Source organism: Mus caroli, unplaced genomic scaffold (assembly GCF_978045245.1).
Source record: "Mus caroli unplaced genomic scaffold, Mus_caroli_1 scaffold_18, whole genome shotgun sequence".
NCBI classification, from domain to species: Eukaryota; Metazoa; Chordata; class Mammalia; order Rodentia; family Muridae; genus Mus; species Mus caroli.
In genome coordinates this window covers 65,457,737-65,479,749 of record NW_028227273.1, presented here as the reverse complement: position 1 = coordinate 65,479,749, position 22,013 = coordinate 65,457,737, and the positions used below count along the sequence as shown (strand labels likewise).

General features: G+C 44.0%; 1 protein-coding gene across 4 annotated transcripts in view; it reads right to left on the bottom strand.

The window, feature by feature from the left end:
* Window positions 1–22,013, bottom strand: part of Fkbp5 (FKBP prolyl isomerase 5) — a 115,165-nt gene that overhangs the window by 24,264 nt on the left and 68,888 nt on the right. For all 4 annotated transcript variants that reach the window (XM_029471443.2, XM_029471446.2, XM_021149809.2 and 1 more), the window contains 4 exons: window positions 16,230–16,355; window positions 13,293–13,437; window positions 6,168–6,310; window positions 5,309–5,423 (listed from right to left, as the gene is read on the bottom strand). In XM_029471443.2, coding sequence (XP_029327303.1) covers window positions 5,309–5,423; window positions 6,168–6,310; window positions 13,293–13,437; window positions 16,230–16,334 — 508 coding nt within the window. In that variant the 5' untranslated portion in view covers window positions 16,335–16,355. The remainder of the gene's footprint in view (window positions 1–5,308; window positions 5,424–6,167; window positions 6,311–13,292; window positions 13,438–16,229; window positions 16,356–22,013) is intronic.

Genomic DNA, 22,013 nt, shown 5'->3' with positions numbered 1-22,013 from the left:
CTGCCTCCCAAGTGCTGGCATTAAAGATGGATGCCACTATGCTAGGCTCTACCTTGTTTTTTTTAAAACAGGGTCTGTCACAGGACCTAAAATTTATTGATTTGACTAGACTGGATGGCCAATGAACTCCAAAGGTCTCTCTCCCCTGTTCTACCACCCCACCCCAAGTCAGCTTTAAACAAAGACCGTGTGTGCAGTCAGTGTATGTGTATGTGCACATATGTACAGATGCCTTAGGGGCCTAAGAGGGCATCAGATGTCCTGCAACTGGAGTTGTGGTTGTGTGTCACCCAACATGGGTGTCAGGCATTGGGCTCCAGCCCTCAAGTGTTCTTTTGCTGGCCTGGATATTTTTCTAGCAAATTCTACTATATTTTGTAAGAATTTAGCAATTTCATCAGAGTATAACTGAATGAAAAGCTACTTCTTCCTGCTTGTCACTGTCACCTGCCCTTTCTAAGTCTTAACACACTTTTCTGCTCTGCATACTTTCTGTCTGTGACTAATGAGATGAACCCTTATTTTCCTCCTTCCTTATTCTTCTTCATCCCCACTTCTTGCCTTGCTCCCTTGCCCACTGCTCAGATCACCAGTCTGGACTAGAGGACCTGCCCGCGCACTCCTCTCCTCTTACTCTGGAGGTCAATGGTTTTTTTGTTGTTGTTGTTGTTGTTTTTTTGGTTTTTAGAGACAGGGTTTCTCTGTATAGCCCTGGCTGTCCTGGAACTCACTTTGTAGACCAGGCTGGCCTCGAACTCAGAAATCCACCTGCCTCTGCCTCCCAAGTGCTGGGATTAAAGGCGTAAGTCAATTTCCAGACTTATCCTCCCCAATTTCAGAAGTATGGATGGGTTTTTGGTTTTGTTAGTTCTGAATTGTCTCTTAAACTACTTCTGAGTTTTCTGTTCATCTCCCTTACACCTTCTCATACTTGCTGACCAATGCTCACCATCTGCACACATACACCTAAAGATGTTCAAATGACTGCAGCTACCTGTCACTGATATCTAAGCAGGCCACATGACAGTCCATTCCCAACAGGGTGACTGTGAAGGATATAGGTGCAGGTTCCTTATGTATTATTAGGCAGCTATACATAAAAGGTTGGGGATGCCCTGCCTTACTGTTGATGTATGGAAAAGATTCCTTTTAGAGAAAGAACCCTTCACAACATTACTATTGTGGGGTGCTGCCACGCCCAGTACATAATTAAGAATTTCCAAGACACTGCATACTCCTCTGCTCTGCAGTCTACCTCTGACTCCTGTAGCCTCTGAGGATCCCTGCTGCACTCTAGAACTAGGCTTTAGCTTTTGAGCAGAGATCACAGTGAGATAGACCCTCAGGCAGTCCATTTTCAGACCTTGGCTGCATACTTGAGTCACTGGGGAGTTTAAAAACTATTTGCCTCTGCCAGTTTCTCCCCTGAGACGTATTTAATGGGTTGGAGGCTTGGGCACTGAGATCGTCCCCACTAGCCAAGACTGAGAGTTCCCGCAGTAGAGGCTTCCTGGTGCGGCTGGCTGCCCCATATTGCTTTATAGCAGGTCTGCTGATTGCCCCAGAGCCTGCTGTGGCTCCCTTGCAGCGCTGACTGCGAGCTTGGAGTTCTGCCAGAGCTGGTTGGGAAGAACGGTATGTGCCTCTGCAGAGGTCTTCTCAACACCTGCGTTGAGTTAGATTTACAGAATCCGGTTTCCGTCTACTTTATGTATTTCATAAGTTCATGTTTCTAATCCATCTCTCTCTGTCTCTCTCTTCTTTTTATTTTTTGAGACAGGGTCTCACTATGTAGCTCTAGCTACCCTGGAACTCGCTAGTAGACCAGGCTGGCCTTGAACTCACAGAGGTCCTCCTACTGCTGCCTCCAGAGTGCTAGGTTCTAAGGTGTGTACCACCACGACCTTCTCTTTTTACAGAGTAAATCTCTCCCTTCTCCACCTATATCACGGTATCAGGTTAGGAGGTGAGAGGGAAGAGAAATTCCCAGAACAGGAACCTGGAGATTATAGGAACCTGGAGATTACAGTTGGAGCTGCACCACGCACTGCAGCTACATTCAAATGAAGCAGAAAAGCCTGGGGCAAAGGAGCCCACAAGCCTTTGCTCCCATAGTCAGTTCCCATCACCAACACTAACAAGCTGAAACCCAAAATACAAGGTTATACCAGAGGGATGGGGGCTACTCAGAGCCCTACTTCAGGGCAATAGGACTGCCCATGACAGCAAAGCTTTCAAGTTGCAATGCAGCCAGGGCTAGCACCTAAGCTCAAGTGTGAAGACTAAAGCGTCAGTCACCATAATCACCCTAACCCTCAGCACACACTGATTCTCTATACGATGGAAAAAGGACAACACTGAAATACAAACGACAAGACAGTCATTTTATCTGGCAAGAAAAAGCACAGGAGAACCCATGACTGATTTGTAAGAGTGAGAATTCTGATAAGAGTAAATAGCACACTGTTTTGAGAAAAAGATAATTTTCAAATATAAAAGCAGCACAGAAGATTATGATGTAGCAGGCCTTCCATGTAGCCCACTCACTCAGAACAAAGCCTACCACTAATAAGATATAAAATCAAAATGAAGACTGTCACTAGAGACAAATTAACCAAGGATTAGGTGTAGGAAATGAAGAGTCAAGAACTTCTTCCTTAGATCCAGGTAAAGGAAGCAAAACAAGTTATGTAAACACAGCAGAGAGGGTTAGAAGGGAAAGCCCATTGTATAAGAGGGACCCCTGCCTGTGCCACAACTATCACAACTCAAACAGGAAAAATCAGCCCCATTTATACACAAGAAAGCTAGATGCTCAAGGGTGTTAAAGTTGTCTGAAGATGTAAGTTAGGCAATAATTGCAAGATTCAATAGTTGAGACTAAGACCTCCAAAGTCCCTATGTACCCCATGTCTTACCATCCACTGTACCTAGACACTCTTAGGTGTTTAGCAGAACGTGTGGCCTGATGCAGTCTAGGACTGCAGACATAAACACACTGTGGCTGTATGGGAAAGAGAAGTTCCAGATGAGGGAAGGAGAACAAACTTGTGGTGCTGTACGACACCGTGTGTACTCACGGCTTTTAAGAAGTTGTTATGTGCATGGGTCGTTTGCTTGCGTGTATGTCTATGGACCACATGTGTGCCTGTTGCCCTCAGAGGCCAGAACAGGGCTTGAGATTCCCTGGGAGTGGAGTTATAGACAATTGTGGGCTGCCATGTACAAGCTGAGAACTGAACCTATGTCCTCTGAGAAAGCAAGCAGTGCTTTTACCTGCTATGCCTAGTATTCATGTTTTAAATACAAACGTGGGGCTAGTGAGATGGCTTAGTGGTTAAAAGCACTGACTGCTCTTCTGAAGGTTCTGAGTTCAAATCCCAGCAACCACATGGTGGCTCACAATCATCTGTAATGAGGTCTGATGCCCTCTTCTGGAGTGTCTGAAGACAGCTACAGTGTACTTACATATAATAATAAATAAATCTTTAAATACAAATGTGTCTGACACAGAGATCCATGTAGATGCAGATGTCTATACTTTGGAAGCTTCCTACCAAGCCATCTGCTAAGATGCTCTAGGAACATGAAGTCCCGTCACACACACACATGAGCATGCGACACTGTTTCTAGATGCTATTTTCCAGTGGAAGGGAACAGAGCTCGTTGGAAACTGCATGATCCCAGAACATCTCACAGCACCATAAAGTGAGGAAGACAAAGCAAAAACAGTTAAGGATTCTCAACAACAACAAAGCACAGGCAGCTATGTGGTAAACCCCCGGGAAGGAAGGCGTTCCAGCCAGTCAACACTGGGGCAATCTGAGCAGCAAGGGAAAGCATCTTATGGGAGGGGACAATACCCCTAGGTAATTGGTGACAAAGTAAAAGTCTGAATCAACACAGGGAAGAGAGACAGATCTTCCTTGCAGTGGAATTCCAACTAATGAATGTAAAATGAGAAAGTTACCACTAATCACACAGGACAGTGGTAACTGCTGTCCAGAAACCTCACCAGTGCATGCACTGTGGACAATGTGGAGAAACTAGGGGCTTCCCAGCATTCCGTTTCTGAAGCACTCAGCACTCACAACAAAGAATAACTTGACAAAAGAGAAACATGGGAGGCTCTACTCTAGCCCTGCAGTCATCAGTGCCAAGTCACCACGTGCCTCTTGACAGGGATGGTGATGATGGTGGTGATGATGATAATGATGAGCTAAAGAGGGCATAGCGCCACGCACAGGGCATTTTCTAATAGCTCAATCTAGTCCTTGCGGGCATAAGACAAAAACTATGGGATTCTCTAGCAAACAGAAAGTTGTCTTCAAAAATGTCAAAGTCGCTGGGCAATGGTGACACACGCCTTTAATCCCAGCACTCAGGAGGCAGAGGCAGGCGGATTTCTGAGTTCGAGGCCAGCCTGGTCTACAAAGTGAGTTCCAGGACAGCCAGGGCTACACAGAGAAACCCTGTCTTGAAAAACAAACAAACAACAGCAAAAAAGTGTCAAAGTCACAGGAAACAAAGATGGAAGACTAATTCATTGGAATAGAATAAAGCCATGAGGGCTAAATGCAGCTCCAGGTTTTGAATTTGTATCCAGACTAGAAAAGAAGTTAGTATGGTAACGAGAGTGGGACCGGGGATGGCCCTATTAACTTCCTGGTCTCAACAAATGCCCTGTCTCAAAAACTAAATCAAAACAAAACAAGTTGTTATGAATCACTGACTCTGGAGGAGTTCCCATAGCACAGGAAAAACCCTGGTGTATAGACTTGAATTTTTCATAATAAAAGATGAAAACATGTTATGAGTAAGCTTTTAAGTGGCTGTGTCACAGCTGTCTCTAGCCCTTACGACTTTCATAAGCATGACACCCAATGTGGGTTTTTGGGGCTCGCAGAGCCTTTGAAACCAAGAAGTCCAGCACAGCCTCAGTCTTGGAAGAAGTGAGGGCACAGGAGAGGCCCAGAGGTCCAGAGCCAGCCTTAGACCCCAATTTCCTGCTCCTGGCTGAGATCTTCTTTGCTTAGAACAAATCCTGAATGACATGTTACCTATAACACTGCAACTGCTATATTCGTAACTGTTCGCAATAAGAAAATAACTAAACCCAAACTAATTTTGTTAGACTTGTGTTATAAAATATTGGTCTAAATATTATATACATGCTAAAATCAAGAAAATCGTTCTAGTTGTTTTAGATAGATTTTCCTCTTCTTCTAGACAGTTTAATGACTGTTTTTCTTAGAAGCATGTCTCCTTCCTCAGGGAAGGCTGGCTCCCAGCAGCACTCACTACTCACCTTTGACCGTTGCTCCTTCGTTTGGGTTTGAGTATCCCTCGCCTTTCCGTTTGATTCTACGGATAACGCCTGAATCTTCAAATAAATCCTCACCTTTGAAATCAAGGAGCTCAATCTAGAATGGAAAAGATGAAAGCCAGTTTAACAGTTATTTTATAAAACTTTAAGCTACATCTTTATCTATACAGCTTAGATAAGGGACATGAGAGTGCTGTACTCTGCAGTTCTTGGAAGGAACTCCGTGTAATGACACCGTCTAGGACTGCATCCTGTGGGCTGCCGTGCAAAGACAGACAGGAAATAGTAGGACAACTGCCTTGTGGGCAAAAGGCCAGAAGGACAAGGTGCTGGCGCAGAACAGTCTTGGCTGACTCTGAGGACACCCACTTCCCACCCCAGATTTGTGACCTTGCCACCTTAAGATTTAAGAAACTGGCCTTCAACTGACTTGAGAAGTGCTTTCACCATGTTAGATAAAGATCCAGTTTGGCCAATTATGTGTAATTAATTCAGCGCAGTAAACAATGAACCAGGACTCCCGGCTCCTGACGGCCATGAGGAGACAGTCGGAAGCCTTCACAGCTTTACACTCCCCACCACCATTCCCAGCCTGTCGGGGTACACACGACTGATTTCCTCTACTCACCACAACTTTTACTTCCACATCTGCGACTTCTGTTTGTTTGGATATGCCCACTTTGTGCCAGACACATTTCTAAGAAAGCACTGGCACACCCCCTGGATGTGTGGGAAACAATTCAAGAAGCCAAGCTCCAAAATAAATAAGCTGGAGCAGGCTCCCAGCGGCCAGCTCAGCTCCATGTCATGGCCGCACATGCACAGCATTACAAATACTTGCCTCAAAAAAGAGAGTTGCGTTCGATGGAATTTTTTGGAGGTGGCCAGCCGAGCCATAAGCATATTCTGGTTTACATAATAAATGGCAGATCTCGCCTTTCTTCATAGTAGACACCCCAATGTCCCAGGCTTTGATAACCTGGCCTAAGAGAAAACAAGAAAACAAAAACAAAAACCAAATCTGTCAAAGAAAATCTTCAAACAAACCCCAGATCTGCCAAATCATAACAACTGTAAATTTGGGAAGTTTCCTTTCTTGCCAACTTGAGAAACTCAGCTTTGCTGCTCTCCTATGGTCCTGGAGCAGGTAACCTGCTCAGCGTCAATATTTACAAGCCTTTGTTCTGAAAGTTTAAGTCAGCCTCATAGTGCAGCACAAGGTGGCCTAGAACTCTGAATTCTGGCAGGTGGTGTCTGGGTCTAGGACTCCTGGATGACAGACAGGTGTGTGCACCATGCTTGAGTAATACTCTTATCATGTGCAGCATGAACTATGTCTCATTTAGGGGCTGGAGACATGGCTCAGTGGTGGAGAGCACTGGCCACTCTTCCCGAGGACCTAGGTTCAGTTCCCAGCAACCACCTGGCAGTTCACAGCTGTCTGTAACTTCAGTTCTAGGGGATTGATCCCAGCACTTGGGAGGCAGAGGTGGGTAGATCAAGGCCAGCCTGGTCCACATAGAGAGCGCCAAGACAGCCAGGACTACATAGTGAGACCCTGTCTTGAAAAACCTAAACAAAACAATACAAACCGACACACCAATAAATGGCAGCATATCATCATTCAATTCTGAACTCCTTTTCATTTAATAGATTCACTTTCTTTCTTGATTACTAAAGGGAGGATTATGCAGTGTAGGGGTTCAAAGTACCAGATTCCAACCTTAGGTTTGCTTTGCAAACCTGTGAAAGTTTAATCTGTTTCCTGACCTAGACAACATAATAACAGCCCCCATCCCAAATGCACGGCACAGTATATACACACACAGAGTCTGGTATTTAGTACAGTTCAATAGAGAAAAGCTGCTGCCTTCACAGTCACCACCACATATAAGTCCCTCTCTTTTGGCCTTTTGAGACAAGGTCTTATTACACAGTCCAGCTAGTCTCAACTCATAATCTTCTGCCTCATCTTCAGAAATGAGCCAGCGCTCGCTCCTCTGTCTCACTCCTTATGGTGTGCATGCGTGATGGATGTATGGCCTGTGTATGACGTGTGCCTGTGCCCTGGTGCACATGTGGAGGTCACCAGAAGACAACTTGGTAGAGTTGGTTTCTCCTTCCATCGTCACATGGCTCCAGGGGTCATGGCTGAGGTCACCGAGCTACCTTACCAGCCCCGTCTATTTGACTCTTCTTTTAAAATGGACTACTTTACTTATTGTGTGTGTGCATGTGACAGTCACAAGAACTGGTAGGAAATGATACTTTAATATAAAAGTACACCCTTCTCTTGTCCCTTCCAGGAGCCTGTAGTGCACAAGTGCTGCTGCAGAAGGGCCTGGCATCGTTACTGCTGTCATTATTGAGACAATCTTATGTGCTCCAAGGCTGACCTCCAATTCCTTTGTCGCCAAGGCCAACCCTGACCTCCTTCTCCTTTGCTCTCCCCCGTCTCCCCTTCTAGTACTGGAATTATAGGTGGGGACCACCTTACCAGTTCCCCGATCAAATTTCTGAAAAGCAACACCAAGAAAACATTGAAACATAGAGAACACCATTTGAAAACTTCTGAATCCTTGCAACCAAGGAAATTGTCAATTTCCTGGTTAATTTCCTTTAAATTATACACATAATTTTTGTTTGTTATATTTTAAACCTTTACACGCCTATTCTTAGAACTGAGATGATTCATTATTTGGCTCTGTAGCTTCTCAACATAGTTTACGTTATAAAAGCCCCTTTCTTGACTTTGTCTGAACACGTGCTCTTTATTAACCACAGTATTCCAGCTCTAGTCCAGGTCGCTGCTTTCCTGTGCTACCATCAAAGTCCAGCGAACAATCGTGTGTCTAACATTCTTTGTATAGTGAAAGCCTGTAACTGATAGGACCAGGTCTGGCTAGTACATTAATTTAAACTGAAAGCGAGGAATCATGCAAAACAACATATACCTCATTTTAAAATTTAAAATATTGCCAGCTTATTAATTCATAGTATGTTATTGGCCAAGGCTCTGTCAGTGAGTATGGTCAATCCTGGTTACAGAAAAACTCCTTTAATGTGGAACAAGATCCGAACAATGCAGGTGATCAATATGCAGGCTCTCCTGGTGACGGGCTCTGAAGGCCACCTACTTTAACTGTTTATCCACCTCTCACTCAATGGCATTTCAAGAATGCTTTTAGCACTGCTCGTAACAAGTCTCTATGAGTATCCTACAAGTCTCTCAGACAGCTCCTCTTCCTTTTTACCATTAATCTTGATGTTTTCTAAGTCTACTGAAACAAAATATTTGGAAAAAGTATACGTGGGTAGTTAGGTTAAAGACTCTTCCTAAGAGAAATAAAGTATAGTCCTTGGCCATGGCCAGGTGCTGACACTCGCTACGGGCTCCATTGTCTGGGGCGAGCCTGGGCTCGGAGCAAGGCCACGTCAGTCTCTCACTGCACACAGTCAAGCTTATAAAACACCAACAGCAGACAAGGTCACTGCATAACCATCAGAAACTCAGACAAAACAAGAACACTTCAAAATTTCATCTAAGCTTGGATAAAAGATAAGGTCACTGTGCACCCTACAAAATATCAAAGAGCCCCCTCTCCTGGCTGCTCTGGGCAACTGTTGCACCTCACCATAGATTAATACTGTCTCACTCTGCCCTAGGCACAAATCTTCATTCTCCAGCACAGGATTACTCAATATCCTTTCTACTCCAGAGCAAACTTCTGCTTCTTCAGAACTCTCCCAGACCACACGAGAGGCCACAACACTACCAACAGGAGGATCTGTGAGTTTGATGCCAGCCTGGTCTACAGAGTAAGTTCCAGGACAGCCAGGGCTACACAGAGAAACCTTGTTTCAAAAACCAAAGGAGGAGTGCGAGGCGAAGACTTGCGTAATAATCCACCATGTGGCCATATCACATTTTGTTTCAGTCAGGTGCTGAAGAACACTTGAGTTGCTTCACCTTTGGATCACCGTGGCCAACACTTGCTGTGAGTGTGTGTATAAACACGAGACCCTTTACACAGTTCTTTTTCATCACCATCCAGAAGTGGACTGCTGGATCATAGCTGAGTCTTGTGTTTAAATTCATTTTTCTCTAACTTTTTATTTATTTATTTATTCTTATTTTATGTGCATCAGTGTTTTGCCTGCTTGGTGGTTGCTGGGGATTAAAACTGGGGTCCTGAGGGAAGCAGCCTGTGTTTTTAGCTGCTGAGCCGTCTCTCCAGCTCTAATATTTCTTTTGTGTTTCTTTTGAGACAGGGTTTCTCTGTGTAGCCTTGGCTGTCCTGGAACTCAGAGATCCTCCTGCCTCTGCCTCTGCCTCCCAAGTGGAGGATTAAAGGCGTGCGCCACCATCAACAAGCTTCAGTACTTTTAATAAGTGTATTAAGTGTGATGTAAAATGTCTTTTAGGTTTAGTATTATGAGAAAGTATAACACTTCTTTTAAAGTACACATTAACTTCACAATTTCATCAAGCAAGAACATGCATTCTGAGTCTATAAATCCTACAAACAACAATACAATACATCACTGCAAAAAGGAAAGCAGCTGGTGTGAGCAGGCTTCGGCTGTTCTTAGACCTGGACTGGACTGTTTCACACCTTGGGAATGACGAAACTTCAGGAACACAACCTGGGGTGTGAGTCCTGGCTGACTCACTGTGCACAAGTGAGCAGACACTGTGACCCTCTGTACCTCTGCCTCCTCAGGTACAAACAAAATACTTTCAAGCTGTCAGACTCTAAACATACTCAGAGTTTAAATGTAAGCATATATTTAAAAGCTGTATACTCAGTAATTTTCAGCAAGGGAGATAAGAGACATCCTTAGAAAAGGAAAACTGGACATTGAAGTTTTCTATCTCCAAGAATGATGGAGATAGACAGCAACTTGAAGAAAGGACTTCTGTTTCATTTAGTACTTCACAATCAAGGAAGGGTGCTTTAGAGAAAAAAAATCAATTTGGACAATGGCACCACAAACAAAAGTAACATAAGCACAGGAGGAAACTCTCCTGTTTCTATCCTGGGACACAGTCCACTGTGCTAACAACCAGGTCTTAGACTGATTCCGTTTCTCTTTCCCAACTTCCTCAGACAAAAAAAAAAAGACTGGCTAAGCATTGTTTCAAAAGGTTTATATGACTGCTCAGTAAGGAGAGTTACGACACAAGAAGTTACAATCGTTTTTACTGTGACTGCAGTAAAAACTTTCAAGCCACCCGTAATCTTTTGCTGTAACAACAATAACACCCAGGTGTGCACTATGCTGGGCTGATGTACATAGTGGTGTGTGCTATCTTCACCCAACACTGCACAGCGGTTGGTAGTAAGAGCAGTCATTTACAGTGTAGGGGATGAGCTCAGAGTCAGTATAGGAAGGCAGTGGGCACACAGCAGGGGGAGGGGCAGTGCTCCACTGTATGTGTGTTTTTTCAATAAAGTTTTTATAGTCAGGCTCATAATAGTCCTATTTAAAATACTAAAATCGGGGCTGGCGAGATGGCTCAGTGGGTAAGAGCACCCGACTGCTCTTCCGAAGGTCCAGAGTTCAAATCCCAGCAACCACATGGTGGCTCACAACCATCCGTACTGAGATCTGACACCCTCTTCTGGTGCATCTGAAGACAGCTACAGTGTACTTACATATAATAAATAAATAAATAAATAAATCTTTAAAAATAAAATAAAATAAAATACTAAAATCAGGCCAGGTGTGGTGTTGCTATCTTTAGCTCCGGCACTCAGGAGATACAGGCAGGTAGGTCTCTTTTGAGTTCAAGGCCAGCCTACTCTACATCGTGAGTTCCAAGATAGGCAGGGCACACAGAGAAGACTATATCTTAAAACAAAACAAAACACTGAAGTCATAGTAGAATCCCAAAATTAGCCTGGAGCGTCTCTTTGGAATATCTCTATATACTCCTTTGGGAGACAAATACTATAAGGGACTAGAGAGCTCAAGAGACAGTATTTATACTACTTCCTTTTTAAAATTTTTTATTTATTTATTTATTTATTTTAAGATTTTATTTATTTATTATATGTAAGTACACTGTATCTGTCTTCAGATCTCATTAAGGATGGTTGTGAGCCACCATGTGGTTGCTGGGAATTGAACTCAGGACCTCTGGAAGAGTAGTCAGTGCTCTTAACTGCTGAGCCATCTCTCCAGCCCCCCCCCCTTTTTTTTATTTTGATGAAGCAGCAACTGTTATAATATTAATATAAAATCTAAATGGCCTAGCTAATTTTTTTTCTCTTTTCCTCAGACAGGGTCTTGCTGTGAAGTACAACACAGCTTTGAACTTGGCTCTCTCCTTTGCCTCTGTGGTGGCTAGTTTATATCAACTTGAGGAGAGCACTCAACAGGAAAATGCATCCGTAAATCTAGCTGTAGGCATTTTCTTAATTAGTGGTTAATTGGGGAGGACCATTGTGGATGCTGCCATCCCTGGGCTAGTGATCCTGGGTTCTATAAGAAAGCTGGCTGAGCAGCCATGAGGAGCAAGCCAGTAAGCAGCACTCCTCCCTGACCTCTGCATCAGCTCCTGCCTGCAGCTTCCTGCCCTGTTTGAGTTCCTGTCCTGACTTCTTTCAATGATGAACAGTGCTGTGGAAGTGTAAGCCAAATAAACCTTTTCCTCCCCAACTTGCCTTGGGTCATGGTGTTTCATCACAGCAATAGAAACCCTAACTAGGACACCTCCCAACTGCTGAGATGATAGGTGTGTGCCATTAGGCTGGCTTATGTTTCTCTGTTCTGTGGTCAACTGAACACCTCTGTGCTTCTGACCCCACTGCCTCCAATCTGCCAAGTGCTGGCATTACAGACGGAGACTGCACCTGAGGCTCAAACTCACTCAGTGGATGCCAGGGAAGCACTCTAACTACAGAACACCACCCCAGTCAGTCCTTAGCTGTCATTTTTAATTTTACAAAAGTGAAATGTTTGACTTAATATAAGCCAAGAGGAAGTCATTTGCTTGCTTCTGACTGAAGATGTAGAAAAGAACAAACTCACAAGGACCTGGGAAAAGGCAGGAGGGCAGCGTCACAGAATTCTTAGGTGACTATCAAAAGTGGACGAGAGGTTCAGCAGGTCATCTGCATCAAAGGGCTTCTCACACTGTATTCCGCTACAGCACTGGTCTAGCCTGAATGGACTGCTTGTCCACACTTGACGACGGTGTATGTATTGCACTGGTCCCTGGGAAAATACTGGCTAATTGAGTTAGGCAGACACTCTAACAGTGGCGAACCTCACTGTCCAGAAGTCAAGTCAGACTCATTAGTACCCACCGCTCTCACAGAGAAGTCTTAGGGCTCAGGAAGCTGTTAAGCATGGGACAGCCACAAATATTTTAAAACTGGTTTTCCACCTGAAGCTGCAACGATAACAACGTCTGTCGGGTGTTTTCCTTGAAGTGACAGGTTTATCTCATTCTCCTTCAGGAAATACCTCTCAAGTCTGAACAGTCATCGTCTGCCTTTGCAAGGAAGAATGGTGTTCACGGCAACACTGAGCTAGCTCAGTTCCCAACTGAAAGTGCAGCAGGCTTCCTGACGGCGTGGGAGCACAGAAGGGCTGTGCTCAGGACCCCAGCGCCTCCTGGCAGCCGCACTGTGTGTAATAATGTGCCGACTTTGGAAGCACTGAGATGACAGCCAACAGGAGAGGCAGTGACAACACAATGGGCTCCAGAGATGACTGTCACTGATGCCCACGAGGGTCCCTGCAGTTTGTGCCTCTGCAGATTTTAGGTTGCCAGTGTGAGCGTCAGCAAGTGAAAATGGCATCACCTTCACACTGCTACAGAAAGAAGTGACACTATGGTCCCAAAAGGACCACAGAGACACCTAGGGATCCATGGACCATGTTTGCCATGTTTATTGTGGCATATAAAAACAGAATCAAACCTAAACAAACCCTGAAAATATTGTCCTCTTACCTTGGCCAAGGCTAAAGGCAAATGGCTTCTTTCTGTCATGACTGGAATCAAACTTCTTTCCATCTGACAACATCCCTTTGTAGTGGACATAAACTTTGTCACCAAACATTGGGGCCTCGTCACTAGTCCCCACTCTTTTGACAATCTGAAAGACAAACATAAGAAAAAAAATGTAAAGCTTTGTACTTGTAAAAGGATACAAAGGCCACAAGGGCTACTCCCCGGCATCCAGACAGATGGGCAGATTCACCGCCATTCCTCACGGCTTTCTTTGTCCTGCTCTCAGAAAAGTGTCTTTCACTAACCCTTTGTGTTATGACTATTATTACAGCTCACCACAATATTTAGTCTCTCAAAATAGAAAGCCAGAGCAAGGCAAAAGGATCACTGCGGAGACAGCCTGGTCTACACAGTAAGTTCCAGGCCAGCTAGATAATCCTATGAAACCCTATCTCCACCAAGGTAAAACAGAATTAGCCAGTAAACCTCACTTGGTTGGTTGAAAGTCAAGATGCTAAAATCTCTCAAAACACAGATTCATGAGCAGGCAAAGGTACACAAACTGAACTAGCCAAAGGACTGCTGGACTTCTTAAACAGCAAAGAGTCAAGGTGGCATATTTACTTTCCTCCTTTGCTAAAGATAGGCTCCAAATGCTCTGCTATATGCTCTGATGTAACAGTTTAAACATCCATTATTTGAATAATCTGTAAAATATAGACTTAGACGATACCAAGTAGCTTGTTTTCTAGTAAAGAAAAATGAAAAGGGAAAAAAAGAAGAAAAGAACTTCAAAATGAAAAATATTTATCCACTGTAAAATCCAGACTACTTCTTTTATTCTTGGCAGAGCAAGATTCTAATGCAGTTGGTCAATTCTTGGAAAAGAAAATGTAACCCAGGCGTGTGGTGGTGCAATTCGGTCTGTCAATCATCTGTGCCAGTGGGACCATTTCAGTGGTGCAGAAGACAGCAGCTAACATGTGATAGTGACCTCTTATGTGTGTGTCTATCTTCCCAGCAAGATGAAACTTGTGCTTAAATTTTAACTTGCCTCAAAGATAAAAGTCTAATTTTAATTTATATGAAAAATGTAAAACCAACTTATACTTTATTATTATTATTATTATTATTATTACTACTACTACTACTATACATTTTATAAACAGAAACCTTAACCCAGAGAGGCTGACAAATCTCCGGGCCACAGCTGTGAAACATACTGACTCTTTACCAAAGGCCCTGAGGTGACTTGAAGGTTCTAGACAGTAACAGGTGTCATAACCTAAAGAGCTTCAAACCACACAGTTATAATAAGCCTAACTGTTGTTGTTCTTAGACTTACTCCCTAGGACAAAGGAGACTATAGCGTACTGCCTATCCGAGAGCTCTGAGCAGGCTTAGCAGCGATGGAAGGATACTGTGGTCTGAGTGAGGGTTGAATATGACCTGTCTGCTTGAAAGCTTACACTGGATCAACTGCTACCAGGACAGTGCTGGGATATGAGGCCTTTAGGAGGGAAGTTAGGTGGAATCAAGGTCTTGCCTCTGTGAACTCCCTGTGGAGGGACCAGGCTCACCGCACAAGTTGTACAAAGCTGTCCACGCCTCCTTGTGCCTCTCAGATCTTCCTGCCTGCCTGCCTGTCTGCCTGCCTTCTGCTTTCACTCTACAGTGAGTCCTTACTAGAAGCAAAGTGATGCAGGAATGCCCTGTTCCTGGACTTCTCAGACTATAGCACTGTGAGCCTCAATAAACTTTTCCCTCATGAATCACTCAGTACTTGGTTACAGAATACACAGGGTCTGAGGACCTGGGAGGCCAGTTCTCTGAACACAGCACACTGAAAAAGATGAGGTAAGAGATGCTGCGGACAGCCTGAAGAATCTCCACTGTCTTGAGAAGCTTCCAGGCTAAGAAGCTGCAGGAAAAAGAGATCTCAATGGACTGACAGCACAGAGCAAGGTAAGAGGAATACATGGAGATTCAGAACAGAACCACAGGCGAGAACCTGGCCCATCCTGGGGACACAATCCTGTAATCCCAACTACTCAGGAGACTAAGGGAGGAGGATGGCAGGTTCAAGACCTGCCTGGGTTACACTGTAATTCAAGACCAGCCTGGCAACTTAGTGAGACCCTAGGAACCATACCCAGTCCCACCATCATCAAAAGGTACTATCTCATAACACTATTGCTAAGATGCAAATTTAAAAAATGTCTATGGAGCTGGTTCAAGGAGACTCCGAGCTTAGATTCCTTAGACCCATGTAAAACCATAATCAGGACAGAGTGTGTCTCCAACCCCAGTGCTGGAGGACAGAGACAAATGGATCCCAGAGGCTTGCTGGCTACCCAGTCTTACTCAAACAGGCTTCCTTCTAGGTTTGGTGAAAGACTCTGTCTCACAGAGAAATAAGGTAGAAAAGTGATTGAGGAAGATATCCTGACAGAGGAGCAAGTATACATGCATATGTGTACACAAATACATCACACACACACTTTAAATAAACAGGAAAGATGATCCAAATATATATTGTGTGTCCTTACATCATGACACATAGAAAGAGTACTTGTATATAAAAACTAAGCCCTCTCCTTTTTCTCTACAGACTCTTGCAGTCACTGCCTAGCTTTAGCACACTAAGATGGCGCATTCAAACTGCAGTCTATGTGCACCCTCTGAAACAAGGACGGATTCTTTTGAGGGAAAGCAGAACTGGAACTTGTTCTGCAGGGCCTAAGATGTGAGTTAATTTACATAGCCCAGCCGAAGCTGCACCACCTATAATCTGAGATTACGCCCAGCTATGAAGCTGGATGGGAAGTGAGCTGTAGTGTTTGCTACTTAACCCTATCCCGTCCACAAGACAGGCTGCATAAAGCACCCACAAGCTCCCACACAGAGACCTCCCTGCTTCACACTCTGTGGCCTTACCTTTAATACTCCTCTGTCTTTCTTCGTAGTGATGTCTTCACCCTGCTCAGTCACGGTGGCTGCCGGGTTCTCTCCATTCTTACTGGTGCCCTCATCAGTAGTCATTGTCCTTTGTAAGAGGAAGACCTGCCAAGAAAAAGACATTTCCTTCAATCAGAGTATCACGCCTTAACATACCTGAAAAGTCCCTGAGAACTAAGCTCACATAAGACTAATAGAGTTAAAACACAGAAACAATAACAAAAGCATTTGCTGTGGGCATGCATTGATGCCATCAGACAAGGAAACAAAGCATCACCCACTTCCTCAATTTCCCGTCTAGTCACGGTCCTAGATGAGAGCAGTATAAGTCAGGCCTGCCGGTAATTATATTCCTTAACAGGACAACACAGGGAGAAGCTGCCCTCTCAGAACCATAAAACAAGTCTCCTACAGCCATATTGTTGAGAGAGAACAGAGGCCTCTGGTGTTCTGCCACTTCACTGGTCAAACCGACCAGCTCCCTTTCCATAACCAGCCACACCCATTTGATTACTCTCTCTTCTTTCTCTCACGAGCCAGATCCACAATGCCCATGCAAGTTGTTTTGCTATTATACCCTTCCTTAGCTCTTCTCAGCTGGATGTGGACATTTATGAAGCACTCCTGGTAGATAAAGGGTCTTGTAGAACACGGGGTGTGTGCTTTGCATATTACAGTCTTCAGCAGGGAACTCTGGAGGGTTGCCTTTTGCTCCTACTTCAGGCACTCTAAACCGTTACTCAGAGCAGTGTACTCAGAATACAAACTCTGCTTCACAGAGATCCATGTCCTGAACTCAATGTGTCGACTGGCCTGGCCTCGAACTAACAGATCCACCTGTCTGCCTCCTGAGTGCTGTTACCTGACCTTCTCTCCAAGCCAATCTGCATATCAGTGATCAATAGGCTAAACGAAACACACTTGTCTACTGCCGGGATTATCTTATACTGCTCCTTGACTGAGCAGGGAAATGAAGAATTAATAACAATGCCAATTACTTTCTGAATCAGGTTCTTATGTAGCCCAGGCTGGCTTCAAACTGGACATTTCTCTCTCCTCAGCGTTCCGAGTACTGAGGTTAAGGACATTATCCAAACCGGCTAACTATGGGCCGCTTCTAAAGCTATTCCACACTAGGGTAAGAACAGACTCCAGGCTCAGTCAAGTCACCTTCTGGGCCCTCTGCTTACAGTCAAAACCAAACACAAAACAACTTCCAGTATTGTAAAGAACCCGCTTTACTGATAGAACTGAGAATTGGGCAACTAAAATATGAGTGTTTTAACTCATTTCCAAACAAGCTAAGTTTTCTTCAGGTTGAGCAGTTTGTTGTGCTGAAAGATTTTCAAAGAGAGCAGTACAACCCCAGGGCCCAGCCCCTGTGTGGATTTCCTAGCACAGTTTATACCAGAATAAAAGGTCCACATGTTTGGCTCAGGGTAGGGGAAAGCCTAGAACAAGCTGTTCTCAAACAAACAACTAAAGTTAAGTACCTAGCTCAGCACAATGCTGGACTAGATAATCAGGGAAACTAGACCAGGAGGCCGACCCCAGCTTCTAGGACTTGCTGACACATATCGATCGGGTGCATGAGCTTATAGGAAGCGCTTAAACATCTGGAGGGAGCTGCTCATTGACTTATCCTTGGGAAAGGTTCTGTAGGTTTTCAGAGACACGTGGGCCTCTAGCAACAGAACAAGACGGAAGCACTAAGCACATTAAAACTACTAGGTGAAAAGTTCTTGAGAAATATTCACCAACACCACCCCAAAGATTACCCACCAGAAAAGGTGAAAGGGCCTTCCCAACAAAGCAATATAAACCTTTAGCAGGTGATGTATACCATAACTAAAGAGTAAGTGGTGAGCCCACAAGGGGGGGGGTGGTGGTGGACCAACTGAGCAGCAGCAATGCTTTCTGAATACACACTGGCCCCAAACCCAAACAAAAATAAATTCACAAGGAATCCATGGTGTGCTGGCAGTGCTGGCCATGCCACAGTGTGGAACTCGGCTGAGCACACACATGCAATTCAACATGCATGCCACTGCATCATGCAATGCTAAATGGCGCTGTTCACAGCCCCTCAGCTTACACCAAAGGCTATTGTGAGCTACGCAGTGTTTCTGCTGCATGCACACACAACGGTTTCTGCTCTTATAGAAACACCATGGTTTAGGGACATACAACAAGGACCTAATATTTCCTACTGCCATCTCTCTGCAGGTAATATCAAAACACAGTCTATCTTTGGACTCAACTGTACTAGACAAACGAGCATATCCATCTTTTGGTATGCATATTTGCTTATCTCGAATAAATGGTAAAAATATCTGCACAGCAAAGATTGTTTTAAAATAAACTATGACTTATTATCAATAAATGTTCTCCTTGTATGTCTATTTTATATGCCCACATGTCTGGGATTGCTTAGGAATTTCTTGGGCAAAAAGAAGACATGAGTAGGAACATTTAAGAAACTGGATCTAGGGCTGGGTGTGGTGGCGCACGCCTCTAATCCCAGCACTTGGGAGGCAGAGGCAGGCAGATTTCTGAGTTTGAGGCCAGCCTAGTCACAGGAAAAACCCTGTCTCAAAAACTCCAAGGGTGTGGAAGCGGCTGATCTAATAGCTATCCTTCTAACAGGCACTGTGCACCATAACCAAACCTGTGACAGCAGCAATTAGACAAACTGCCTCATGGCGATGTAAGGGAAGGTGGACTTCATCTATGTGCTATTTCTTCCAAAAATACTTAATGGGAAAGCTGGAGAGATGACTCCATGGTTAAGAGCATGCAGAGAACTGATGTTTGATACCCAGCACCCACATGGAGGCTCACGACTGTCTGTTACACAGTTCTAGAAGATCTGATACCTTCTTCTGCCCTCTGTATGCAGATGATTCGAAGACATCCATGCAGACAACACAAAATTAATTTTTAAAAAAGAGAAAAAACAGTTTTTTTCAGCCAGGCCCATGCTGGTGACAGCAGCATATGCTGCCTGCAATACGAGCGAGCACTCAGGAGGTGGAGGCAGGAGGATCAGGGGTGAGCATTAACCTCAGCTACACAAGACCCTCTCTACACCCGTACAAGTAAAACTATAAGACTTCAACAGGCTGTATTCATAGGTATACACACACACACACACACACACACACGCCCAAGTGTATGAATGCACACACATGTAACAATAATCAACAAATAAGAAGGCACAAATTTGAGAAGGTGATATGGGAGGAATTAAAGGAGAAATGATGTAAAATCAGTATTCATATATTAAATTCTCAAAAGATAAATAAATTAAAAATAAAGATGAAGAAAAGAACAACTTGGCTTGCTATTCATGTAAGTCTTAACTCCCTTCAACCCATTTGCCGCTTCTGCTTAAGTGTCAACTTGACCAAGGAACATCATCAACTTAAGGATGCGAGCGTGCAGATCTGAGACTGACTTGGAACAGTACGGCCGAGCCCACAGTAAGAGAAGTACCGGGAATCTGGAAAACCAGAAAACAACCTTTTTTTTTTTTTCCAGGTTCAAAGCCATTTAAATCTCAAGGAATAAAGAAATAAACTAAGTTGGTCAGTGGTCCTGCACACCTTTAATCCCAGCACTTGGTTGGCAGAGGCAGGCAGATTTCTGTGAGTTCTAGTGCAACCTGGTCTACAGAGCAAGTTCTAAGACAGCCATGGCTAGACACAGAGAAACTATTTTGAAAAAAAAAAAAACAAAAACTAAGCAGCCAAACAAAGAAAATACAAACAAATAAACAAACAAAAACCAAAGCAACTCCCTTCCCAAATCCTTTAATTTTCTAAACATTTCCCCTTAATTTCTTGTAGGTCACTAGAAGTATAAATTCTTATAAATAAACAAACAAAATAAGTAGCCTTTTTGCTTTATGGTATTATATAAAAAAGACAATTCTTAAAAAGCTTTAGGACAAACTAGGGAGATGTCAGTATTTTTCTAACAGAGTCTTGTTTCCTCTGGTCACTTTTACCTAAGGCTATTACTAACCCATGAGAAAATGTACTGTACTGCACCAGCTAAGGGAGGGAAATTGCACCCCAGTGCTCCAGAAAGGGAACACCCAGTGCTCCTGTTATGGACATGGCAGAGAGGCACTCACCCTCCAAAGTGCCAGTCGGCGATGACCCAAGACACAACAGAGAAGACACGAGAAGACAGTGTCTCATCAACAGGTGCTGACAACTTCAGGTAACGACGGTCTCTCACGTGAGAAGCTACCCTGAGCTTTGCAGAGTCTGTGCATATGTCCGGTGCTTTTCTTACTCCACGGTGTCCCATCAGACATCCCTAGCTTCTTTGTTAGAAGCACTGAGGAACCACAGCAAGTGTTTCTAAGCCCCACCAACTCCTGGCCTTGTTGTCTATAGCTTTCAGCTCCACACAACAGAAAAGACACAGCAAAGAAGCACCCCTCAACCTCAGAACACAGGGCCTGCTAAGTGGACCTCAATTCTGACATTTTCTTATAAGAATGCACTGGAAAATCCTCATTAAATTTCAACCTCTGACCTCTCTCAGACATTCCAACCTAGAGCTAGAGATAGTAATAGTTATTTATTGGCAGACAAGAAATACACTTTAAAAAAGAAAAAAAAAAGAGCTAACTACACAGGTAGAGGAAACAACTACACAGCTCCGTGAAATTACACACTACAATTATTCAGCTACTTTTCCCAAAGAAATGTCTTTCTTCTATATTGGTGGGATTGGACAGACAGACAGACACACACACACACAATCTCTCAATATATATATATATATATATATATATATATATATATATACACATACATATTCATGCAGAAAATGACAAGATGTTTCACATCAACTGTGACCAGGTAAAGGGAAAGAAACACTGTAAGAGATTCCAGTTTCTACCCATCAGAATGGATATCATGGGAAAATAAGAGTGTAAGTGTTGGGATTCTACGGTAATTGCTCAGTGTCAAAGCACAAGCTGAACATGTGAGGACCCGAGTTTGCAGCCCAGTGCAGTGGTGCATGTTGGGTGAGGGTAGCAGGGGCTGACACAGAAGGATCTTAGGGGCTTGCTGGCCATACAGTCTAGAGTTGGTGCAGGATTGGAGAGATGGCTTAGCGAGTCAAAGCGCTTGCTACACATGCCTGAGATCTGGAGTTTGATCCCTGGATTCCACATGGAAGGAAAGAGCCATATCCTAAAAGTATCCTCTGGCCTCCTCACAAACGCTGTGGCGTATACATGCATTCACACCAGTCATAAATAAAATACGAAGACATTTTACAACACTGGATGCTGACCCCAGGCCTGTACACAAGTGCAGACACATGCCAACACATACACGTGTATACAACACATACAGAGTCAAACTCAGAATCAAAGTAGGTTAAAGGTTACTAGGGGGTGTTGTAAGGTACAGAGTTTCTGTTTGGGGTGATGAAAAGAATGACCGGTGATGGTTTCACAATATTGGGAGGGAGTGTACTTAATGCCACTTAGGAACATTTAAATGTCTAAAGCAGTGTATTTTATCATACACATATGCATGTATACTTTTATAAGAAGTGAAAAATCAACAGAAACAGCTTGATCAGACAGATGCATCGGAGCGGCCAGCCAGCCGAGGGCAGTCAGCCAGCTGGAGTCACCATCCCGAGTCCCAAGTCCCTCTGAGGTCTTCCTCCCTTCCTCAGTTGCAGTGTCCTTCCTCGATCCTCAGCTGGATTTCTGGGAGTGATTCCATC